Source organism: Setaria viridis, chromosome 4 (genome assembly GCF_005286985.2).
Source record: "Setaria viridis chromosome 4, Setaria_viridis_v4.0, whole genome shotgun sequence".
Classification (NCBI taxonomy): Eukaryota; Viridiplantae; Streptophyta; class Magnoliopsida; order Poales; family Poaceae; genus Setaria; species Setaria viridis.
The window spans coordinates 4,168,053-4,187,702 of record NC_048266.2 but is presented as its reverse complement, the minus strand read 5'-3'; the positions used below and the strand labels follow the sequence as shown (position 1 = coordinate 4,187,702).

At 49.0% G+C, this 19,650-nt stretch overlaps 3 protein-coding genes across 3 annotated transcripts; 1 reads left to right on the top strand and 2 right to left on the bottom strand.

Moving 5' to 3' along the window:
* Nucleotides 1-574: 574 nt before the first annotated feature.
* Nucleotides 575-3,466, bottom strand: LOC117854255 (vesicle-associated membrane protein 711). Its single transcript, XM_034736558.2, has 4 exons — nt 3,144-3,466; nt 2,215-2,405; nt 1,760-1,923; nt 575-969 (listed from the first exon to the last, which is right to left on the bottom strand). The coding sequence occupies exons 1-4, from the start codon at nt 3,361-3,363 to the stop codon at nt 879-881; spliced, it is 666 nt and encodes a 221-aa protein (XP_034592449.1). The 5' UTR covers nt 3,364-3,466; the 3' UTR covers nt 575-878.
* A 7,204-nt stretch (nt 3,467-10,670) lies between these two features.
* Nucleotides 10,671-12,770, bottom strand: LOC117852019 (uncharacterized). Its single transcript, XM_034733934.2, has 3 exons — nt 11,897-12,770; nt 11,368-11,822; nt 10,671-11,270 (listed from the first exon to the last, which is right to left on the bottom strand). Exons 1-3 carry the CDS (start codon nt 12,768-12,770, stop codon nt 10,923-10,925), a joined length of 1,677 nt encoding a protein of 558 aa, XP_034589825.2. The 3' UTR covers nt 10,671-10,922.
* A 4,378-nt stretch (nt 12,771-17,148) lies between these two features.
* Nucleotides 17,149-19,440, top strand: LOC117852017 (uncharacterized). Its single transcript, XM_034733931.2, has 3 exons — nt 17,149-18,374; nt 18,452-18,849; nt 18,939-19,440. Exons 1-3 carry the CDS (start codon nt 17,450-17,452, stop codon nt 19,230-19,232), a joined length of 1,617 nt encoding a protein of 538 aa, XP_034589822.2. The 5' UTR covers nt 17,149-17,449; the 3' UTR covers nt 19,233-19,440.
* Nucleotides 19,441-19,650: the final 210 nt, after the last annotated feature.

Here is a 19,650-nt window from a genome sequence, read left to right as displayed (position 1 = left end):
GCGGCGGGCACCAGGTCGGGGCAAGGGAGCGGGGAGCCTGGTGCCGGCGCGGGAACGTGGGGTTGCGGGGATCGGGAGTTGCCGAGCTGGGACACCGAGCAGCGGGCACCCCGCCGCCAAGCCCCTCTGGGAGTCTGGGTGTGGGTGGAAAGGCACGGGCTGACGATCGGGATTGCGGGAAGCAGCCAGGCTGCGCAGTAGAAGGGCTCGGCGACCTCGCGCCGACTGTTTCAATGCATGGAGCGGGCCGTGCAGGGCAACGGGCACGCGGCGGTGGACCGGTGGTTCAAGGCGGCACCCGTCGGCGGCTGTCTCTGCTTCGCTGCTGGGCGCTTGTGTTCCCTGCTGACCAAAGGTTTGGACAGCTACATAATACAACTGCACAAGTGGCACGCGTCTGCGTATCAGATTGATTTGCTAGATTGAATGTGGTGGGCAATCAATGTCAACATGGAGCGAGAACCTTCATCATATCATGCCACATAACCAGTGATCCAAGATGGCGGAGTTCCGTTCGTCCAGCGTTCTAGTGTACGTGTGAGATTAAATGATTCCACAACATGGCTCATTGATATAGTCGTATAATAGCATTGCCATAATATAGCCGTAACTGAATTCATGTACAGACACAAGAATAGCCTCAAATAAACAGGACCCAAGCACGCAGAACTAGCACGACCCCGCGAGATGCAGTCTTATGCGAAGTTTACATCTTTAATTGAGTTTTTCACAATCAACGACATCACAATTACACCATAATCCGTAGCTTTCCTCTACGCCAAAACCAGTTGCAAAGGCACTGCGATAGCTGCTCCCCAGGAATGGGGAAATAATCACACAAACAGGCACGCCGCAGGACAGAATGTGCAGACCGCACCCTACCGTATACAAGTTGGTAAGGTGAAACCATGGCACACGAAGACAAGAACGACATATATGATTACCAGAAGGAGAAGTATCAACGCAGCCCTGCAGAAACAGAGATAGAATAAGTTTATTGCCCGCCAAAAGCTCAAATAGCAGTCAAGGAAACATCATAGCGTCATATTAAGAGTCTAAGACTTTCACACATAATCATTGTTCAAAAGTGGAAGGTTATGCAGAAAGATGCTTGCCACAAAAAAAAAGGAGTGAATGTCATCGAGTACATGGCTACATGCATACAGCACTAAAAGCTAAGGATTGATTAGAGCATACAGTCAACAAGCCACCCCAAAGTACAAATCAAAATTCTGTGCAACTAGTGTATCCACTTTTTATCATGTGGCATCTTATCAATTAAAAAAAACTACTTTATTTCATTCCACCTTTTATCGACACCATTGATGTAATTTTTCTGTTTGCTTTAGACAGAAGATAATCTTATGTGTCAATAACTGTTACTCATACTACTATGACAGATCCAATCCAACAGTAGATGCAATCTTTTGAAACAAATGAAAACGCTGAGTATTGTCCTATATGGGGCCACTATTTGTTTTGCACATAACACAATATAATACCATTATCCATAAATTTGCATTCAAATCAACTCCATTAGATCATGCTGGGAACTGCTTAGTGTATTTATTTATTTTTAACAAAACTGCAGCTGAGGTGGGCATTAAGAAGCACAATTAAGCTAGTCCATGGAGGGTGAAAAAATTCAGTGGGAAGCTCAAGAACCAGAACCACGTATAGCATTCATGAGGCAAAAAGGAAAGGAAAAAAATCAATATGCAAGAATATGATAGCATGATTTAGTCAGAATATCACATACGTGAGTTTGACGTTTCTCCACCAAACAGTGTTTCTGAAGCGCCGAGCTTGTCTTTTGAACCGTACGGTATTTCCTTGCATATTTGCGGTCTTGTCAACCAGCAGCTCCAAACGATCACCTCTTTCAAGGACCTTGTCGATGTTATCAATCATAACACTACGGACCTGCAAGAAAATAATGAACATTAAATATCTATTTTGAACTGTTAGAACCTTTCTTGGCAACATGCTAGGTCAACAAGAAATCTGTTTATGGTTTGGTTTAAAACGTGTATCTGGAAACAACAAGCAGTTCCACAATGGCAGTTCAAGCACTTTATGCATCAGCATTTTCCACTTCTAGTCTATAAAATCAGCGACCACAAATTACATTTGATGTTAGTTTTCAGAAAATATTTTCTTCAATAAATGAGAGTCTTCACAGACAAAAAAACTGAAAATAAAAGAGTGCATTACCTGATTGATTTCACCTCGCATGCGATTTATTCTATCGGCATTAGGGTCATTTGAATAGTAGTCCATTTGTTGGCTAAGGACCCTTGAGAATTCATCATTCATTGCATAAGCAAGAGCTGTCAGTGCAGCACGGCCATATGCCTTTACAAATCTTCCGTGAATATCTTCCAAAAATGCAAAGGGAATCCGTCCTGCAGCAGAATGTAAAAAACACTAATAAGCTATTGCTAAGCATTCTCAACAGAGGCATGTAGCTGGCCATGACAATATGAAGCTCCTGGCACAAAATTCCTGTAGATACCTAATGCAAAAGATGCAGCTAGTAGTACAAATCAGATATTGAACGCCATATTGCAACGCAAACAGTCAATGGGAAGAGATGCCATCCAGACACAACAAGCAGACCAAAATTTGCCCTTGATTTGACCAACAAAGAACAATGGTTTAGTTTGAATGTATTTGGAGACGAGAACCAGCTATAATTAGAATTACTACTTAGTATAATAACTAGCACCTTTTCAACAACGAATGAGTCTGATCCCAAAGTCAACAGCTGCAAAGCAAAACTAGAGCAGCCAACCCTGACGAACTCCCCCCAAAAAATGCTGAAATTATGCCCCTGACCATCCGTTCTCGGACGCCATTTGGCTGGCTATAGCTGAACCCAATCGCAACTCGTCAGTCAGTTTGTCCCGATCTACCAATCCCCTGAGGTCACCCTGCCCTTGCTAGTAAACACAACAGATGGGCACGCGTGACGACAAAACCCCGAATTACTCCCCCCGGATCTCCGCCTATGGCGTCCGACCACGTGATCCCACAGCCAACCCGCGGACGGCGGATCCCAATTCGAGTTCGAAACAGCCTCGCGCGCGATCGATGCTAGGAGAGAGAGAGACACGGTACTAGGAGGGGTGGGAGGCGCTTACTCCCGGCGGCGTCGTCGGCCATGCATAGCGCGGTGATGCCGTCGGTGCGCTTGGCGTGGAAGACGTAGCGGTCCTGCGTGTAGGAGACGTGGCTGTCGGCGCCGCCGTCGGGGAGGCGCTCGAGGACCTGGCGCGCGACGGCGCCCGCGTTGGTGGCCGCGGCGCTGTGCTCCGCCAGCACCACCGTGCCGCGCGCCACGAGCGCGTACAGGATCGCCATCTCCGGCGCTCCCTCCTCCCCCGGGTCAGGTGGCCTCCTCTGCCGTGTGGACTCTCCGGGGGGGAGAGGAGGGGGGAGGAGGAGGAAAAGGGGAGAGCACGCGGGGGCGGGACAGGTTGGGCTCGGCTGGGCCGAGATGGAGACGGAGGACACGCCGAGCTGGCTGGCTGGGTGCCTATTGGGTGGGGTCGGGAGCGGGATCCCCTTGTTTAATTGGCGGTGGGGCCAGGCCGGCGCGTGCGTGTACAGGTGAGCTGTTGTGTTTGGGCGCGGCGGCTGGGTGGGTTCGTTGGTTGGCCGGTTGGGGTTGTAGACTTTTTGCAATTTAGCCCTTTATGTAAAACTTTTTTACATTTAGACTCCTGACAGTTTGAATTGCAAACATGGACCCTTTCCTACGGTGTTAAATACCGTGGCGCCAACGGTACTCATCACGGCGTCATACTCTTTGGCGTCGTATATTTACACATTGACGCCTACGTGGCAGGGCACGACACCAAAGCACACGGCGTCGTATATGTATATATGGTGCCAAAGCACATGGGCGCGATTATATATCATCGAAGGTGACAATTCTACATTTGTTGCCTTCTTCCATCCACCATGCGCGCGCACGGATTAGCGGGCCGCTTTCAGCCCAATAATTATCGGTTGAAGGAGCATGTACCCACTTAATTAATCACGTGGTGGTGAAGGGCCTTCCCGTTTTACCGATACATATGCAATAATTAGTATGTACATCTGAACAAATTATACGAATTCAAGAAACAAATTATGTACATCTGAACATTTTTTAATCATTTTCAAAAAATTTAAGATATGTACATCTGAACAAATTATACGAATTTAAGGAACAAAACAAATGTACACATCAAACAAATGGTATGTACTTAAAGAACAAAAAGGTCACACCTAGAATAAATTATACAAACCCACGGAACAAAATAGTTGCACACATCGAACATATTATATGTACTCACGAAACAATTTTTTTGTTTGTACTATTTCTCTATTGGATAGGATATTTTTGCTTTTGGGTTGTCTCCCAAAAGTGCACAAGAATTCAAACAAGAAGTACAGTGCCCATTTATAATGTGATAGCCCTGGTATGGTATAACAGCTAATGCGTGATTATCTCTAATGGTTTGCGGCATGTTGATACATCTTCCTTTCTTGTTGTTTTATTGCTTTGTCTTGTATTATATCTAACTATTTATTATTCTCAGGAAGGGAAAAAAGAAAAGAATGAAATGAAAGGGAAGGATAAAAGGAACAAAGCCTCAGCCTGGAGAGACCGAGGAGGGAGGCGGAGGTGGGCTGGCCACCTCTTGGAGTGGTTGCCAGTGGGCGCGATTATATATTACCGAAGGTGACAATTCTACACTTGTCGCCGTCTATATGTTCCGTCCACCATGTGCGCACAGATTAGTGGGCCGCTTTCAACCCAATAATTAGCGCTTGAAGGAGCATGTGCCCACTTAATTAATCACGTGGTGGTGAAGGGTCTCCCCGCTTTACCGATGCATGCATCAATTAGTGGAAAGAAAATTCACCGTGCATGCAAGAGTTAGTGGAGAGAGTTACTGGAGAGAGCATTCATGCACGAAAAAAGACAAAAATGATGATGTGACCCACATGCATGCAAATCTAAAAGCTAAAAAGCCATAACTTCTAAACCGAACATCCAAATTAAATTTTAGTTACACATTATATTTATTACGATGAGATCTTCAAAACAAGACCCACTTAACTATGTTTGGATAATATTTTAAAAATATATTTTTAACATATGTATTAATTAAATACTTGGACACCACGAACAAATTATTATTTCCTATGAATAAAAAAATTAAACATGACAAACAAAAAATGGTACAATGCGAACAAAAATATTGAACGATTGTCTAGGAAAATAATAAATAAAGGATAAAAATAAGAAAACTTAAGGCGAAAGAGAAAGAAAAATGAGAAATAAAAAAGAATAATTGCGTAGTAAATCGTAGGAGGGATAGAGGAGGAAAATTGAAAAAACATAGAAAGGGGTTAGTACTATCGACATAACATGGAAAAAGTATTTAAGTATTTTCCTAAATCATGCTAATCACAACTCATTGAGTGGTGTAGTGGTTGTTCAACTCACTCCAAGTGACAAGTCTGAGTTTGAACCCTCCTTGTAGCAATATTTTACGAATTTTATTTATCACTATTTTTTTAATTATTTTTAAAAAAATCTGAGATATGCATATTTGAACAAATTATATGAATTTAAGGAACAAAACATATATACACATCGAACAAATTGTATGTCCTGAAAGAATAAAAATGTCAACACCTGGAATAAATTATATGAACTCATGAAACAAAATAGTTGTACACATCGAATATATTATATGTACTCACGGAACATATTGTGTTTTTGTTTTGTACTATTTCTTTATTGGATAAGAATTTTTGCTTTGTCTCCCAGAAGGGCACAGGAATTCAAAGGAGTACAGTGCTCATTTACAGTGCGATAGCCCTAGTGCGATAAAACACTTAATGTGTGATTATCTATAATGGTATATTGTACGTTAATACCTCTTTCTTTCTTGTCATTTTATTGCTTTGTCTTGTATTATATCCAATGCTTCCTTATTCTCAGGAAGGGAAAAAAGAAAGGGGTAAAATGAAAGGGAAGGGTAAAAGGAACAAAGCGCCAACTGGAGAGACCGAGAAGGGAGGTGGAGGCAGGACCGGCCACCTCTGGAGCAGTTGCCAGTGGACGCGACTATATAACTGAAGGTGACAATTCTGCACTTGTCGCCTTCTATACGTTCTGTCCACCACGCGCCCTCTTTCAGCCAATAATCATTTGCTCCCATCTGAAACTACAACCTGCAACGGGTTGTACATATGCTGATATGCAGACATGACGTACGGTTACTCCAATAGTCCTTGGTCCGTTCTCCTGGCATCTTGGTCTGTTGAAATTGATCATTTTGCCAGGGTTAGTTAGGGAGCTTGATCGTGCTTACCAACTTCTTGGATTATTTGCCTACTCCTTCGACACCCCCCCCCCCCCCCCCTGCCGTGGATCCTCCGCACCATCATTGCCTCCCAGCTTTGCAGGTGATTCCTCCTCGGTCCACCAGCTCATGGCCTCTCTACCAATCTGTTCCCTGGCTCTCCTCTTAACCTCTTAACCACTGTATTATCTGCATTTGTTTTATACCTGTCCTAAGGTTGGATCTGACATCACAAATACAATGCAATTGCTCTGATAGCTCAACTGCATGCTTGATTGTTTACCTACGTGAGGGTGACCGAATTAGGAGATTTAGAGGCAAGACCTCTAACTAAAACAGGATGAAAATAGACACCTGCAGCCATTTGGTTGTTCTGATGCTCTAATAGGTAGGTTGCTGCTTCGATTATGTTTGTTCTAGACCACCAAAAAGATGGTGAGCAATCTAATACAGTACCATGGACAGGTTTTGTAACAATAGATTTTAAGTAAAAGGGATAATTCTACATCTACTCCTGCATGTTTCCTTTGCCATGCTCTGTTCAGAACTTGGATTTAGAGGGGACTGCAGGTATAGTTGCTGCTGTAGCTCACAAATGACAAAGCTAGAATAGCTATTTGTTACACTGGAAGCTACATAATCAAGAGGCCTTCGATTCACATCTGACACTAGAGTTCTTAGTATATGGTTGTACTTCTAAACTATGTCGTCTTGTGTTAAGAGTGATAGTGATCAACATGCCATTCTGCCGTATGTCTTGAACATGCATATGTGCCCAGATCTTTATCATGGTGAATCCATTTATCATCTGTAAACATGCTTGGGGTTGCAGCTGAAAAGATTAGGGCTGTTCCTGATGCGTATATGATTTGGATATCAGGCTTCGAGCATCAACTGAGACTGTTACATCATGCTAATTCGTTTACCTGATTTTATTACCTGAACATTCTGCTTCTAACTTCTGATTTTTTTTGTTTCATTGCAGAGATTGGGCCCTCAGCAATGCGAATCTGTACATCTACAAACATCATGATAATAGGAAAAAATCAGGTTCAACCTCAGATAGATCTTTTCCTTGAAACTTTCCTTTGATGCCTAATATGTTTGGCTCTATGTTCCTGCAGACCAAATTTTAAATCAGGTTCAACCTCCTTTTTTACGGATACTAAAGATAGATTTTTTTCCTTGAAACTTTCCTTTGATGCCTAATATGTTTGGTTCTATGTTCCTGCAGACCAAATTTTTGTTCTAAGCCAGTTGTTCTCCTATTGAGGTCATACCTGCAACTGCCTTTAGTTTGTATTCCCATTACTTTCATACTGCATATCCTCATTGTCCATGTCAATCTAGGTGACATTATTTTCAAGCCAAGCTACACATGATTTTGGATACGCATGTTGTTTTGAAATGCTCTACAAATTTTCCTTCCAAGTCACTCATTCACCTATTGAAGTTATCCCTGCAGGTATCCTTAGTTTTTATTCCCATTATTTCTCATACTTCATTCTATATGCTCATTGCCGATGTCAATTTAGATGACATGTATATTCTAAAGCCAAGGACAATTCAGGTACATATAATTTTGGATATGTTGGTCTTACCATATCATATACTCCTTGCTCAACCTTTTTGATGGATCTGACCTTATCACTTGCAATTTATACCGTCACGAAACGAAAGTGTTCTTATTAGTTTGCGAAAATGTGCTTCTTATGTGCTTTCCAAGAGCCAAGTTGACACTTTTTATTGTTGTGCTAAAATTCACATTTGCAATCAACAGGCTAGTAAGGGTCCGTTTTACTTGCCATCACTTACTCAGCTCAGATCTGTTGGTCATTAGGTACATTTTCTTTGTCAAATCTGCATTCCGTGGCATCTATTCGTGCAAATGGTTAAAGTTTGCTCTCTCTTCTCTATTTTACATTTTGAGCAGCTCATTTGGACCAGAGCCTCAGAAACTGACCGCTTGATCGTGTCACTGTTCTTAGTTGTTTGATGACGGTTTTGCCAAATTTACATTCTCTGGATTTACTTTGATTCATTGCTTGCAGGAAAGGTACAATTTACACGGGTCATCCATGACTTGGACGCCGATGCAATGGCTATGTTTAGAATTTCATATTCATGTGTCAGACACTTATATTTTGGTTGTGAAACAAACACAGCTATTTCCACACTAGCCTGTCTAAAGGTTCCTTTTTTAGCACTGTACTGGCAGGGTTATGACTTATATGAATTTATGGAATGTGCCACCAATATTTTGGTATGTTTCTTTAATAACAACGAAATGTCTCCATGCTTACTCAGATCTCTACAGCATACTGAATTTTTGAAATTGCAACAACAGACAACAGCGCATCCACGCAGAACAGCCGTGCTACATTTACAGGCGCGGCGTAGCGCACCGGCCGTCCTAGTAGTCTACATGTACGTAAGAATCGGATGGTATCCGTATACCAATGTCAGAAACAACACGACAAGGCATAGAAGGGTGCTAGGGGCCTGCGACCTTGTACTGCTGAAATCATTTCGGCCACCTCTTCATGCGACCAGGAGTCTGTGAAGATCCCTAAAGTTATAAAATTCACGACTTCTAAAAAATAAAATCCTACTCAGAAAAAGGAGCAACCGAATTCTCCTTGGTAAAACTTGAGTACGAATCAGTCTGCCAGCTAACCCCTAACGAATTTCCAGTAAAGACCAAGATAAGATCACACTAATGCTTGGATTAATTTGCACTAAGTCATCTGCTTCAAGCTTAACTGCCTATACTACTAGAACACAGCAACTGCATGCATTAGTGCATTACCACGTATTTTCACCAAGCTTCTTGTCGTTGGCTCGTTACTTCATATTAGCATTCAGCATGCAATGCATGTGACGAATCTAGGGCCTCTCCTTTGAAATTCTGGCTTGGCTAAGGGAGGGCTGTTCGCTTTAGCTTATAAGCCGGCTGAAAAGCTGAAACGGCTGATTTATTGTGAGAGAAAAATACTGTTTGGTGGCTGATAAGCCGGTTGAATAAGCTGAAGCGAACAGGCCCGATCCTAGCGTCTTGACTAAGGTGAAGTGACGCATAGCCATTTTTGAAAATGAATAAATTGTATACCACGATATATGTTGTTGCCCAAATGTTCAAAATGGAATATACACACACACATCATGCAACACATATATCAAGTTTGGAGAAAGTTGAAGTTCATTATATATTTAAAACAAAAGGTAAAAAGAGGTTACACGACATGTGTTTTTGATCCTCACAGCAGCACCTGGTCTCTAGGAAACGGCGCCAGAGGCAGCGGCACCGTGGCGGCTATGCTGCCTATGCACGTCGTACTTGTAGTATCGCCACATAGGTGCCAGCGTGGCTAACGACAGCGTCAATTGACATGGCGCCGTACCGTGTATTTATGACGCCAATTGACACGGCGCCGTACAAAGGGTTCATTTTAGAAAATCTTTTCGTTTGGGGTCCATAAGTAAAATACTTATGAAAAAGAAGCTAAAATGCAAAAAATATACGTTGGGGTTTGGCTCGGCGATGACGGGGCGGCCGTTGCTTTGCTTCGAGAAGACCAGAACCGAGTCGGGGTCCTGCTCGGGCTCGTCTCGTTCGCCGGCCGCTGCCACGCTTCCGAGATAGATGGGGTTTTCGCCGGATTTATTTACACAATGCCACGCGTGATCTTAATTTTTTTTCATCCCCCGTGTACTACAGTAGATATTGATGCCGCCCCACTGAAGATGTTGAGAGAGGGTTCGGGTTTTGGCCATGAGCCGGGGCAAAGCCGCACCGTGATAGATCCACACGATGGTGGCGAGCTCGGCGGATGTTGGTGTTGCAAGACACTCTCTTTGATTCGAAATATTTATCATCTCTAACTTTTTCTTTTGAAGTTTGACCGTTGCAAATATACGAAATGATAAGTTATATTTAAAATATCTTTGATTATAAGATATGATACAAACAAAATATGTGATATAAATCAACAATGATAATATTTGGATACCGAGACTGAGAAGTGCAGGGAACACATGCTCAAATGATGGAAGCAGTTCCTCAGTAGTGCCGTTGGGTAACCGACATGTGGGACCGGGTCCACCTGTCACAGCTACTGCAGAGGAGCAGGTCCAAACGATGGGCATTCGTCAACCGAGGAAACACAATGAAACAAAAATACAATCATCCTAAAATGTTTTGCCATAATCCATTGAACTCATGGAGTAATGCGTTTGCATTAGTGTTAAACTAGACTTGAGGATACCTAGCGAACTTCGAAAAGCGAGGAGTAAGATCCAGGATTCGATGAAAAAGAATGCCACTACATAGGAGTCCACTAAGATTAGCCAAAATATATGGTCCGATCACTGCTGCAATGTTTTGCCTAGATAACATCTGGTCCATCTAATCTACCCATGCGCGCATTGTTGCCGATTAGCGAACGGCACGCCGAACAAACCATCCGACCTGAGCATTGTTGACACTTGACAGCACCTCGCAAAAGAACATCAGTAGAGGGTTTCACGCCGGCGGCATCAACCCGACGCCACGCGCTACCGCGGTCCGCCGCCGTCTGGCGGCACGACGAGCTGCTCCGGGTCGAGGTGCGGGTACCGGCGCAGCGCGGAGCGCTTCATGTCCTCCATGCCGCGCTCGTACCCGGCCAGCGCGTGCTCGGCCAGCCGGAGCACGTGCTCCGTGGACCCCAGGTACTCCTTCACCGCCGCCGCCCCGGCGCTCCTCGCCTCCCCTGCGCTCGCCTTCTCCGCCTCAGCGTGCTCGGCCTTCGCCTGCGCCTGCGCCAGCTCCCGCCGCAGCGCCTCCGCCTCGCGCTCCCGCGCCGCCAGCTTCTCCTCGAGCTCCAGCGCGTAGCCCAGCGAGAACGACACGCAGTTCGCCGCCTGCCGCGCGTCGCCGGTTGCCCACGATCACAAAGCAACCAAACTTAGAACGGGATACGATTTGGGGAAACGAGCAGCGAGTCGGTATTGTACGAACCTGGAGCATTGTGACGTAGCTTGATTGGATGACATCGGAGGGCCTCGCCGCCGAGAACGCCTGCTCCCGCGACGGCGCGACGATGCTCTGCAGCATCTGCCGTGCGGCCTCCCAGCCGGCGGTGTCGCCGTCGTCAGGTAAGTCAGGCACGTGCCGTGGCTCCGGATCATGTTCACGGACGCTCCTCTTCGATGATGGCTTCTGGATGGAGAAGCCCGGCGGCGCCGGGGAAGGCGTGCCGGACAACGAGCCGCCGTGGGCATGGTCAAGCGGCGTGCCCGGCTCATGGCGAGACGGCCCCTGCTTCGTGGCGTCCTCCGCCAGCTTCCTCTTCTTCCCGGACAACGGCGTGTCGCTGCCGGGCTCGCTCTTCACGGTCACCTTCTCCCCCGACGCCTGCGCCGCCTTCGCCGCCCGCAGACTCATCATCATGTCGTACACCGATGGATCCATCCCTGGAACGTATCCACAACACTAAGCCATGGAGTGCCTGTTACCGAACACACGTCATGGAGTGCTCGAGGTTTACCTTTAGCACTACTAGCACTAGCAGTACGAGGAGAAGGCGCCGCCGCCGCCGGCGGCGGCGGCCGTGAGCCAGTGATCATTGCAGCGGCAAGATTGCTCTCGGAAAGATACGTCTTGAGATCGACCGCCGCGCCGTGAGCACGCAGCAGCTTGGCAGCCACGGTCTTCTCCTCTCTGGTAAGCACCGGCTCGGCGGTGGAGTTCTTCGACGGCTCGCCCCACTTCACGGGGCACGGCCACGGCGTCGGCGACCTGAGGAAGAAGAACTCCTCCTTCCACCCCTTCAGGGAAAGAGGCAATCCCTTGAAGAGCGCGCCGGCGGAGTCCTTGCCCCGGAACCAGTACCACCCCCTGAGCTTGTGCGCGCACAGCGAGAAGAAGTGCCGGAACACCGCGAGCGACGGCGGCACGCCGGCGAAGTGGGAGAGGACGACGAAGGCGGCCATGACGCGCCACCCGTTGGGAGCGACCTGGCTCGGCGCGACGCCGAAGTGTGCGAGCGCCTCGCAGAAGAAGCCGTGGAGCGGGACGCGCATCCCGGCCTCCAGCGCGTGCGCGTACACGCACACGGCCCCCGGGGGCGGCGGCGAGCACGCGCGGTGGTGGCCGGCGGGGAGGATCGCCGAGAACTCCCCCGGGACGCCGTACTTCCTGCACAGGGCGTCGAGGGACTCCTGGGTCCTGAAGGAGGACGCGAAGCGCTCGGCCACGGGCCTCGAGAGCGCGCCGCCGCCGCTGGCGTCGTCGTCGGTGTCGCCGCCGTCGAGGGCGGCGTCCGGGGCGCGCGCGCGGATGGGATCGACACGGAGGGGCAAGGAGGCGCCGATGATGTAGAGGGAGGACGAGGAGGACGACGATGAAGGAGAGGAAGGCATCGCGCACCTGTGTCTTGGTGTGGCGCAGAACAGCAGAAGCATGAGTGAGCTCGAGTAGGGAGGCAGCGGGCGGCAGCAGCCGGAAGAAGAGAAGCCGGTGACGATTGAGGACTACTCGTCTGGACTCCCTCCCTGATCCAGTTGCCTCTTGGATTCTCTAGGCGCTTTCTTTGCAAGGCCCAAGACTTTGAGAGAAACTCTTTAGATTTTTCTCGCTAAAAATCAAATAAAGAATTTCACAATGATCTGCTAAGGGCATGTCTAGGGGTGTTTAGGGGTGTTTGATCCTGAAGCTAAAGTTTAGTCCGTGTCACATCGAGTATTCGGAGACTAATTAGGAGGAGTAATTATAAGTACACAGATAGAAGATAAACGACGAGACGAATTTATTAAGCCTAATTAATCCATCATTAGCAAATAGTTACTGTAGCAGCACATTGTCAAATCATGGACTAATTAGGCTTAATAGATTCGTCTCGCCGTTTAGCCTCCATATGTACAATGGGTTTTGTAAATAGTCTATGTTTAATATTTTTAATTAGTATCTAAACATTCAATATGACAGGGACTAAAGTTTAGCTTGGGGATCCAAACACCCCCTAGTTTCTTTAGGGACTAAACTAAATTTTAGTCCCCCTGAGTCCCTGACTAAAATTTCATCCCCTTGTTTGGTTCTAGTGACTAAAGGGTATTAAAGGGGTGTTTGAGAGGAGGGGGCTAAATTTTAGTCCCCGTCACATCGAATGTTTGGACACTAATTAGGAGTATTAAACCTAGACTAATTATAAAACTAATTACACAACCTCTAGGCTAAATCGCGAGACGAATCTATTAAGCCTAATTAGTCCATGATTTGACAATGTGGTGCTACAGTAACCATTCACTAATGATGGATTAATTAGGTTTAATAGATTCGTCTTGCGATTTAGCCTAGGAGTTCTGCAATTAGTTTTGTAATTAGCTTATGTTTAGTCCTCCTAATTAATATTTGAATATCCGCTGTGACAGGATTAAAGTTTAGCTCTTGATATCAAACGCCCCTAAATGAGTTGAACCGCCGCCGCGTAGTTCCCTTCCTCCTCCTCCTCCCCCGCCGCTGCAGCGTGCTGCGCCAAGAACGACGTGTCCTGCGATGCCGTCGACCGCGTCGCGTCCCTGCGCCTCCCCGCGCGCGGCCTTGCGGGGCCCTCCGACGGGCGGGAGCGGCGGCGGGCGGGTGGCTAAGAGCAAGTTTAATAACGCAGCTAGCAAGCGGGCTGCAAGGTTTCTCTCAGCCTTTTCGTAGCCCACTCGTACAATGGTTAGCTCTTCACCATTAATACATGGCCCATAAGTTATTCTCACAAAGTTTCTTGGTTCCTGTGCCCCAGTCGGCTGTAAGCTTATAACCCGCTTCTCCTCTCTCACATCTTCTCTCTCCTCCATGTCAGCATTCAGCCAGCTTACAGCCCCTTATTATACTTGCTCTAAGGGCGGCGGGGCGAGTACCGGGGAGGGTGGGGTGGGGGAAGGAAGTCACGGAGCATTAACTAGGAGTACAACTGTTCAAGGTCAGTCTTTTATAGTAATTCCTTAGGGACTAGAGTATTTGTTTATCTTGTAACCAGAAGAAGAAAACGCGTGACGTGATTTCTCACTGCAAAGTCTAGCTAGGAAGCTAGGGGCTACGCTGTAAAGCCTGAAAAGACTTGCCGTCAAGCATTTGCATGAAATATGGATGCAGAAGTTCGTTTCAATATTTGACATTATTTTTTCTCAGCGCATGGAGTAAAGTCCCTTTGGCCGAGCTTCATTCAGCTCCGGCTCTTCCGTCGAAGTACGGTAGCAGTACTGTGTAACACGTTCGCCACTGTACCAAGGAGTCGGAACGTAAATCAAGATCCAACTGAACGTCAAAGGAGAAGCCAGCACCACTGTAGCATGGAGTCGGAATGTAAAAATCGAGACCCAACTGAACGGCCAAAGAGAAGCTAGAGGAGTCTTTTGGCAGGGCTCCAGCTGTGGGTGTGGTTATGGCTTCTCTAATAAAGTAGGTTTTTTAGTTTCAGCTTGTCCACTTAGAAAAAACGTTTCGTAAATTCTCTTTTCTTTCCATTATTTCTTTCCTCTCTTTCCTCTCCTTCTCTATCTTCCTTGTCCATTCATCACCCTCAAGGCCCCCTCCCTCAACTATCCTTCAGCCCCCACGCTCGTGCCGCCACCGTCTTCCAGCCCACCGCCATCCTCCAGTACCCCCGCGCTCACGCCGCCACCTCTCACTCTTCTCCATCCCCTGTGCCTGTGCCGCCGCCGGCGTCCTCCAGCCCCGTCGCCGTCCTCCAGCTCCCCCACGCCTACGTCGCTGCCTCTCCCTCTTCTCCGGCTCCCTTGTGCCTGCAATGCCGCCGCCGCTGTCCACAAGTCCCCCATGCCGCCGACGTCCACCAGCCCCGCCACACCCAAGGGGCAGGTCTTCGGCATCCTCGCGGGCCCCACCGAAGGGCAACCATGTTCACCGATGTGAGGAGCCGTGGGGAGCCAATTTTTTTGGCTCCCTCCCCACCGAACGGCTCTAGTCACCGGGATTTTAGGGGCTTCTCTCCTGGAGCCGTTTTCCACCCAACCCTTTGGTAGGGCTTCAGCAAAAGTCAGCACCAGAGCCGGAGCTGGAGCCCTCCCAAATGGGGCCAAAGTAGCTCCCCCGGCTACGGCTCCTCCTTAATACAGTAGCACTACAATAGTGCTACAGTAGGTGGAGCTAAAGCCAACAAAGTTTTACCAAAAGGGGTCTAAGTGTTACTTGGTGAGCTTCAATGCCAACTTCAGCTCTGTTTGTATATGTTTTTCTGGAACTCGCTTATCTGGCAAGCAGGCTTATCTGATAAGGCTGCTGTCTAAATAAGCTAGGTGTTTGACAATCCTGATTATTATGTGTCAATTGTCTGTCCTAACTGATAAAATGACCTAAATGCCCCCTGAGGCTGATAATTGCTCATTTTTGTTGTGAATACAAGGAGAAGATAATAATTCTAATATCATCCACTTATTTTAGGCTGATAATATAGTTCATTTTAGACTGATAATAAGTGAATTCTAATGACATCCACTAATTTTTTTCTTTTCCTTTAATTTTTTTAGGTTTATCTTCTTCCTGCTTGCCGCAAGGTCTTCCTTGCGAACCAGCGCATGTGGTGGCATGGGACGGCCGTAGAGGGGGCCTGCCGGGGCTACGGCGGAGTGGGCGGCCACGGAGGGGGCTTGTCGGGGCTGCGGCAGTGTGGGTGGTCTTCTTGGGGAAAATGGCTGACGGGTGGCAGGAGGACGGAGCTGGCGGCGGGTGCGGGATGGGGACCGGTGGAGGGCGTCGGGCGGTGGACGGGCTGGCAGCAGGTGCGGGATGGGGGGCCGGTGGAGGGCGCCGGGCGGCGGACGGGTCTGGCGGCGGATGGAGCCGGTGGCGGGTGCGGGAAGGGAGCTGGTGGAGGGCGCCGAGCGGCGGACGGAGCTCGTTGGAGGATGGCGGAAGGGGCTGGCGGTGGACGGACGGAGCTGGCGGCGGGCGCGGGATCAAGATGTCGCGGGGGTGAGGGGTATCGGGGAAAATTAGCTCGCTTGCGCAAGAAGCACCTCTAAGACCGCGTGGAGGAAAAGCGGAGCGCTAGTTGTATTCTGGATTGTGGGAGAAGCGACTTGGGTGGTAAGCGGGAAATAAGCAAGGCGTTTGGGTGGGCTTATGGCTTATTTCCACCAATAAACGGGAAATAAGCGCAGGCCCTTCATCTAGTTGGATGCGGGCACACGAGTTGTAGCTCGTCGGGTAAACATTGAGTATGTGCTCACAAGATTTTACTTTTAAGTTGCAAATTTTACTTTTAAGTTGCAGGTCGTTTTGATTTTTTTGGCACATAGGTTTTATTATACACTTAGATATCATAACTTTATGCAAAAATTAAATGTTGCATGCTCTCTATGAAACTGTGCAATAAGAGTGATAGTTTCGTACTCCCACCGTCCCGCAAAGAGTGTCCATTTAGAGTCTAAAATTTATCCCACAAAGAGTGACTTTTTTTACCTTCAAGTAAACCTTATCTAATTAAAGTAATATCCACACCAATAAAAACGTATACGGAGAAGTGTGTAGAGCCAATTAAATGAAATGCTCAATTGATGTTATTTCTCTCAATGCATGTGCATAAATTTAGGATTCAGAAAACTAAACAGATAATTATTAGGTATTATTGTGTCCGAAATTTTCTAAAAGAATATTCTTTACGGACGGAGGGAGTATCATTGAAAAGATGATACAACAGTCTTGGTAACAATGCGATGAAACCGTACACTGAAGGTGGCCTAATACGAGTTTCAATAGAAGTTTTATAGAAAAAGATACGGTGGGGGTAGAAATATTGATTACTTCAAGATCATTCAGAGGAGAGATGAGTGGGATAGCAGGTTGAATTATCAAATTTTCGATCTCAGTTATCAAATTTTCAATTTTAATAACAATCCAAAGACTGAAAAATAAATTGAGGCTTCAAATAAATTGAGGGAAGTCCGGCGATCCGTGTTGCATTGGACTCCACAAGCTGACGCACAACGCATGCACGCCAGTCTCACGCAGTCGCGTCCCGCCTGGAGAATCGGGACCACTGCCCTCCGCTTTTCCTTCCTGCAGCAGCTTGACCGCAAATCTATTTGCGATGATGCTTCCTTTGCACGAGAAGACGAAGCGTCCCACCGTCCGCCGCCCCATCACCCACGCTATGCCTTCCTCCTCCACCACCGCCCACTCCTCCTCGTCCTCCGTCCAAATCATCGACAACATCCCCGCGCGCGCCCCGGACGCCACCGCCGTCGACACCAGCGATAGCGGCGACGACGGCGTCGGCGGCGGCGGGAGCGCGCCCTCGTGGCCCGCCGCCGAGCGCATCGCCTCGTCCTTCCGGAGCCAGAAGGCGCTCGACGCCCTCTGCAAGAAGCACGGCGTCGACACGAGGGAGTTCGCCCCGCTCCTCTCCGGCGGCCGGCGCGCGTGCTCGCCGCCGCCAGCGGGCGCCGTCTGCGTTTACGCGGACGCGCTGGAGGCCGGGATGCGCGTCCCGCTGCACCCCTTCTTCGGCGAGGTGCTCTCGCACTTCGGCGTCGCGCCGAGCCAGCTCGCGCCCAATTGCTGGCGCGTCATGGCGGCCTTCGTCGCGCTCTCCCGCTCCGCCGGCGTGCGCCCGCCGCCGGTCGCCGTGTTCCGGCACTTCTTCTCGCTGCGCGTGACGAAGGTCAAGGGCCAGTACTATTTTGCGGGGAGGGACACCGCCGTTGCGCTCTTCACGGGCCTGCCGGATTCCATCAAGGGGTGGAAAGAGGGTTTTTTCTTCCTCAAGTCGTCGTCGGCGCCGTGGCCGTGCCCCGTGCTCTGGGGCGAGCCGACCAAGAAATCCACTGCCGATCCGGTGCTCACCAGCGAGGAGAAGCGAATGGTGGAGGAGCTGCTGCGCGTGCGCGGCACCGCCGCGATTGACGTCCGGACTTACGTCAGCGAGGGAAATTTCGCCGCGGGAACGACGATCCCTGGCGCACCAAAACCGCCTCCACCTTCGTCTCCCCGTCATGCTACTGCTGGTGCCAAAGGTAAAATATCGAACAACATGCTTGACTCCGGTTGGTTTACAAAGCAAATTTCTTACTGTTGTGTCACATTGTGATAGGCATGGATCCGTCAACCTATGCCATGATGCAGAACATGCGGGCTGAGAAGGCGGCCGCGGCGGCGCCGAAGGTGGCCGTGAAGAGCGAGCCCGGCGGCAGCGACGCGCCGGACTGGGCGCCGTCGATCGGGAAGAAGAGGAAGCTGGCTGAGGACAACGCGAAGGAGGGGCTGTGCGGTGCCGGTCCTCCAGGGTTTGCGTCTGCCGCGCCAGGCTTCTCCACGCGCCGGGACCGGAAGCCGCTGCAGCACGCGCCGGACAGGCACGACGGCGACACGGTCGACTGGGAGGCGGCGCGGCAGCTCTTGCAGGGCATCGTCACGCCGGCGCGTGAGCGCGCGTTCCTTGTGGCGAACCCCTTCAACGTCATCGCGTCGGGCTACGTCGCGACTCTCCAGGTCTGATCCTCCACTCCAAGTCGCGGCCACGGCGTGTGCACAGTGCACGTACGTTACTGATGGTGTGGCGTGGGCGTTCTGCAATGCAGGCGGCGAACTACGTGACGGCCTCGTTGGGGCAGGCGCTGAAGCTACAGGAAGAGCTGGAGAAAGCGAAGGCGGAGCTCGCCGAGGTGAAGAAGGCGGCGGCAGCGGAGGTGGAGAGCGCCAAGGCAGCGGCGGTGCAGGAGTTCCTGGGCTCCGGGGAGCACGAGCGCCGGCTGGTGGAGGAGGCGCTCATGGGGTACGAGCGCGGCATGGAGGACATGAAGCGCGTCGCGCTCGGGCTCCGCCCTGACATCGACCCGGCTCGGCTCTCCGTGCCCCCTGGTGGCTTCCGGTAGGCGACGCTGGGGATCGGTCGCAGGCTAGACGGCAGGAATTGCCCCTCTTTTGGGTCCTCTCTTTGGCATGGTGATCTGCAGTTTTTGGAACCAAATGTTTCGTTCGGTAGCAGTTGAATTTTGCACGCTGTTACTGCTTTTGACTAGATGAGTATGTTCGTGAACTTGAGCTTCATCTCGTTGAGAATACAAAAATATTTCGCTGTTTCGCGTGTTACCTTTGTTGTGGGCTCGTGATCAGCAGAGGGAGCTAGCTAAAACGAGCAACTCGCCCCATGCTTTACGTTCTCTGCACTGAAGAATTAAACAAGCCACACTCGGTGTGCAACATATTTTGCAGCCGGTAGGCCAATATCCCAGCCCCATTTTGAAAGTTGAAACTAACTGATTTCAGAAAGATTTGAGATTCATCACAATT

What these genes read in the sequence shown, in the direction of transcription:
- LOC117852019 (XM_034733934.2), bottom strand. Translation starts at nt 12,770, where the DNA reads ATGCCTTCCTCTCCTTCATCGTCGTCCTCCTCGTCCTCCCTCTACATC. An exon ending in TAGTGCTAGTAGTGCTAAAG is followed by an intron (nt 11,823 to 11,896) that starts GTAAACCTCGAG and finishes GATACGTTCCAG; the next exon opens with GGATGGATCCATCGGTGTAC. An exon ending in GCTACGTCACAATGCTCCAG is followed by an intron (nt 11,271 to 11,367) that starts GTTCGTACAATA and finishes GACGCGCGGCAG; the next exon opens with GCGGCGAACTGCGTGTCGTT.
- LOC117854255 (XM_034736558.2), bottom strand. Translation starts at nt 3,363, where the DNA reads ATGGCGATCCTGTACGCGCTCGTGGCGCGCGGCACGGTGGTGCTGGCG. An exon ending in TGCGAGGTGAAATCAATCAG is followed by an intron (nt 1,924 to 2,214) that starts GTAATGCACTCT and finishes ATTTTCTTGCAG; the next exon opens with GTCCGTAGTGTTATGATTGA. An exon ending in TGGAGAAACGTCAAACTCAC is followed by an intron (nt 970 to 1,759) that starts GTATGTGATATT and finishes CTGTTTCTGCAG; the next exon opens with GGCTGCGTTGATACTTCTCC.
- LOC117852017 (XM_034733931.2), top strand. Translation starts at nt 17,450, where the DNA reads ATGATGCTTCCTTTGCACGAGAAGACGAAGCGTCCCACCGTCCGCCGC. An exon ending in TGCTACTGCTGGTGCCAAAG is followed by an intron (nt 18,375 to 18,451) that starts GTAAAATATCGA and finishes ACATTGTGATAG; the next exon opens with GCATGGATCCGTCAACCTAT. An exon ending in GCTACGTCGCGACTCTCCAG is followed by an intron (nt 18,850 to 18,938) that starts GTCTGATCCTCC and finishes TCTGCAATGCAG; the next exon opens with GCGGCGAACTACGTGACGGC.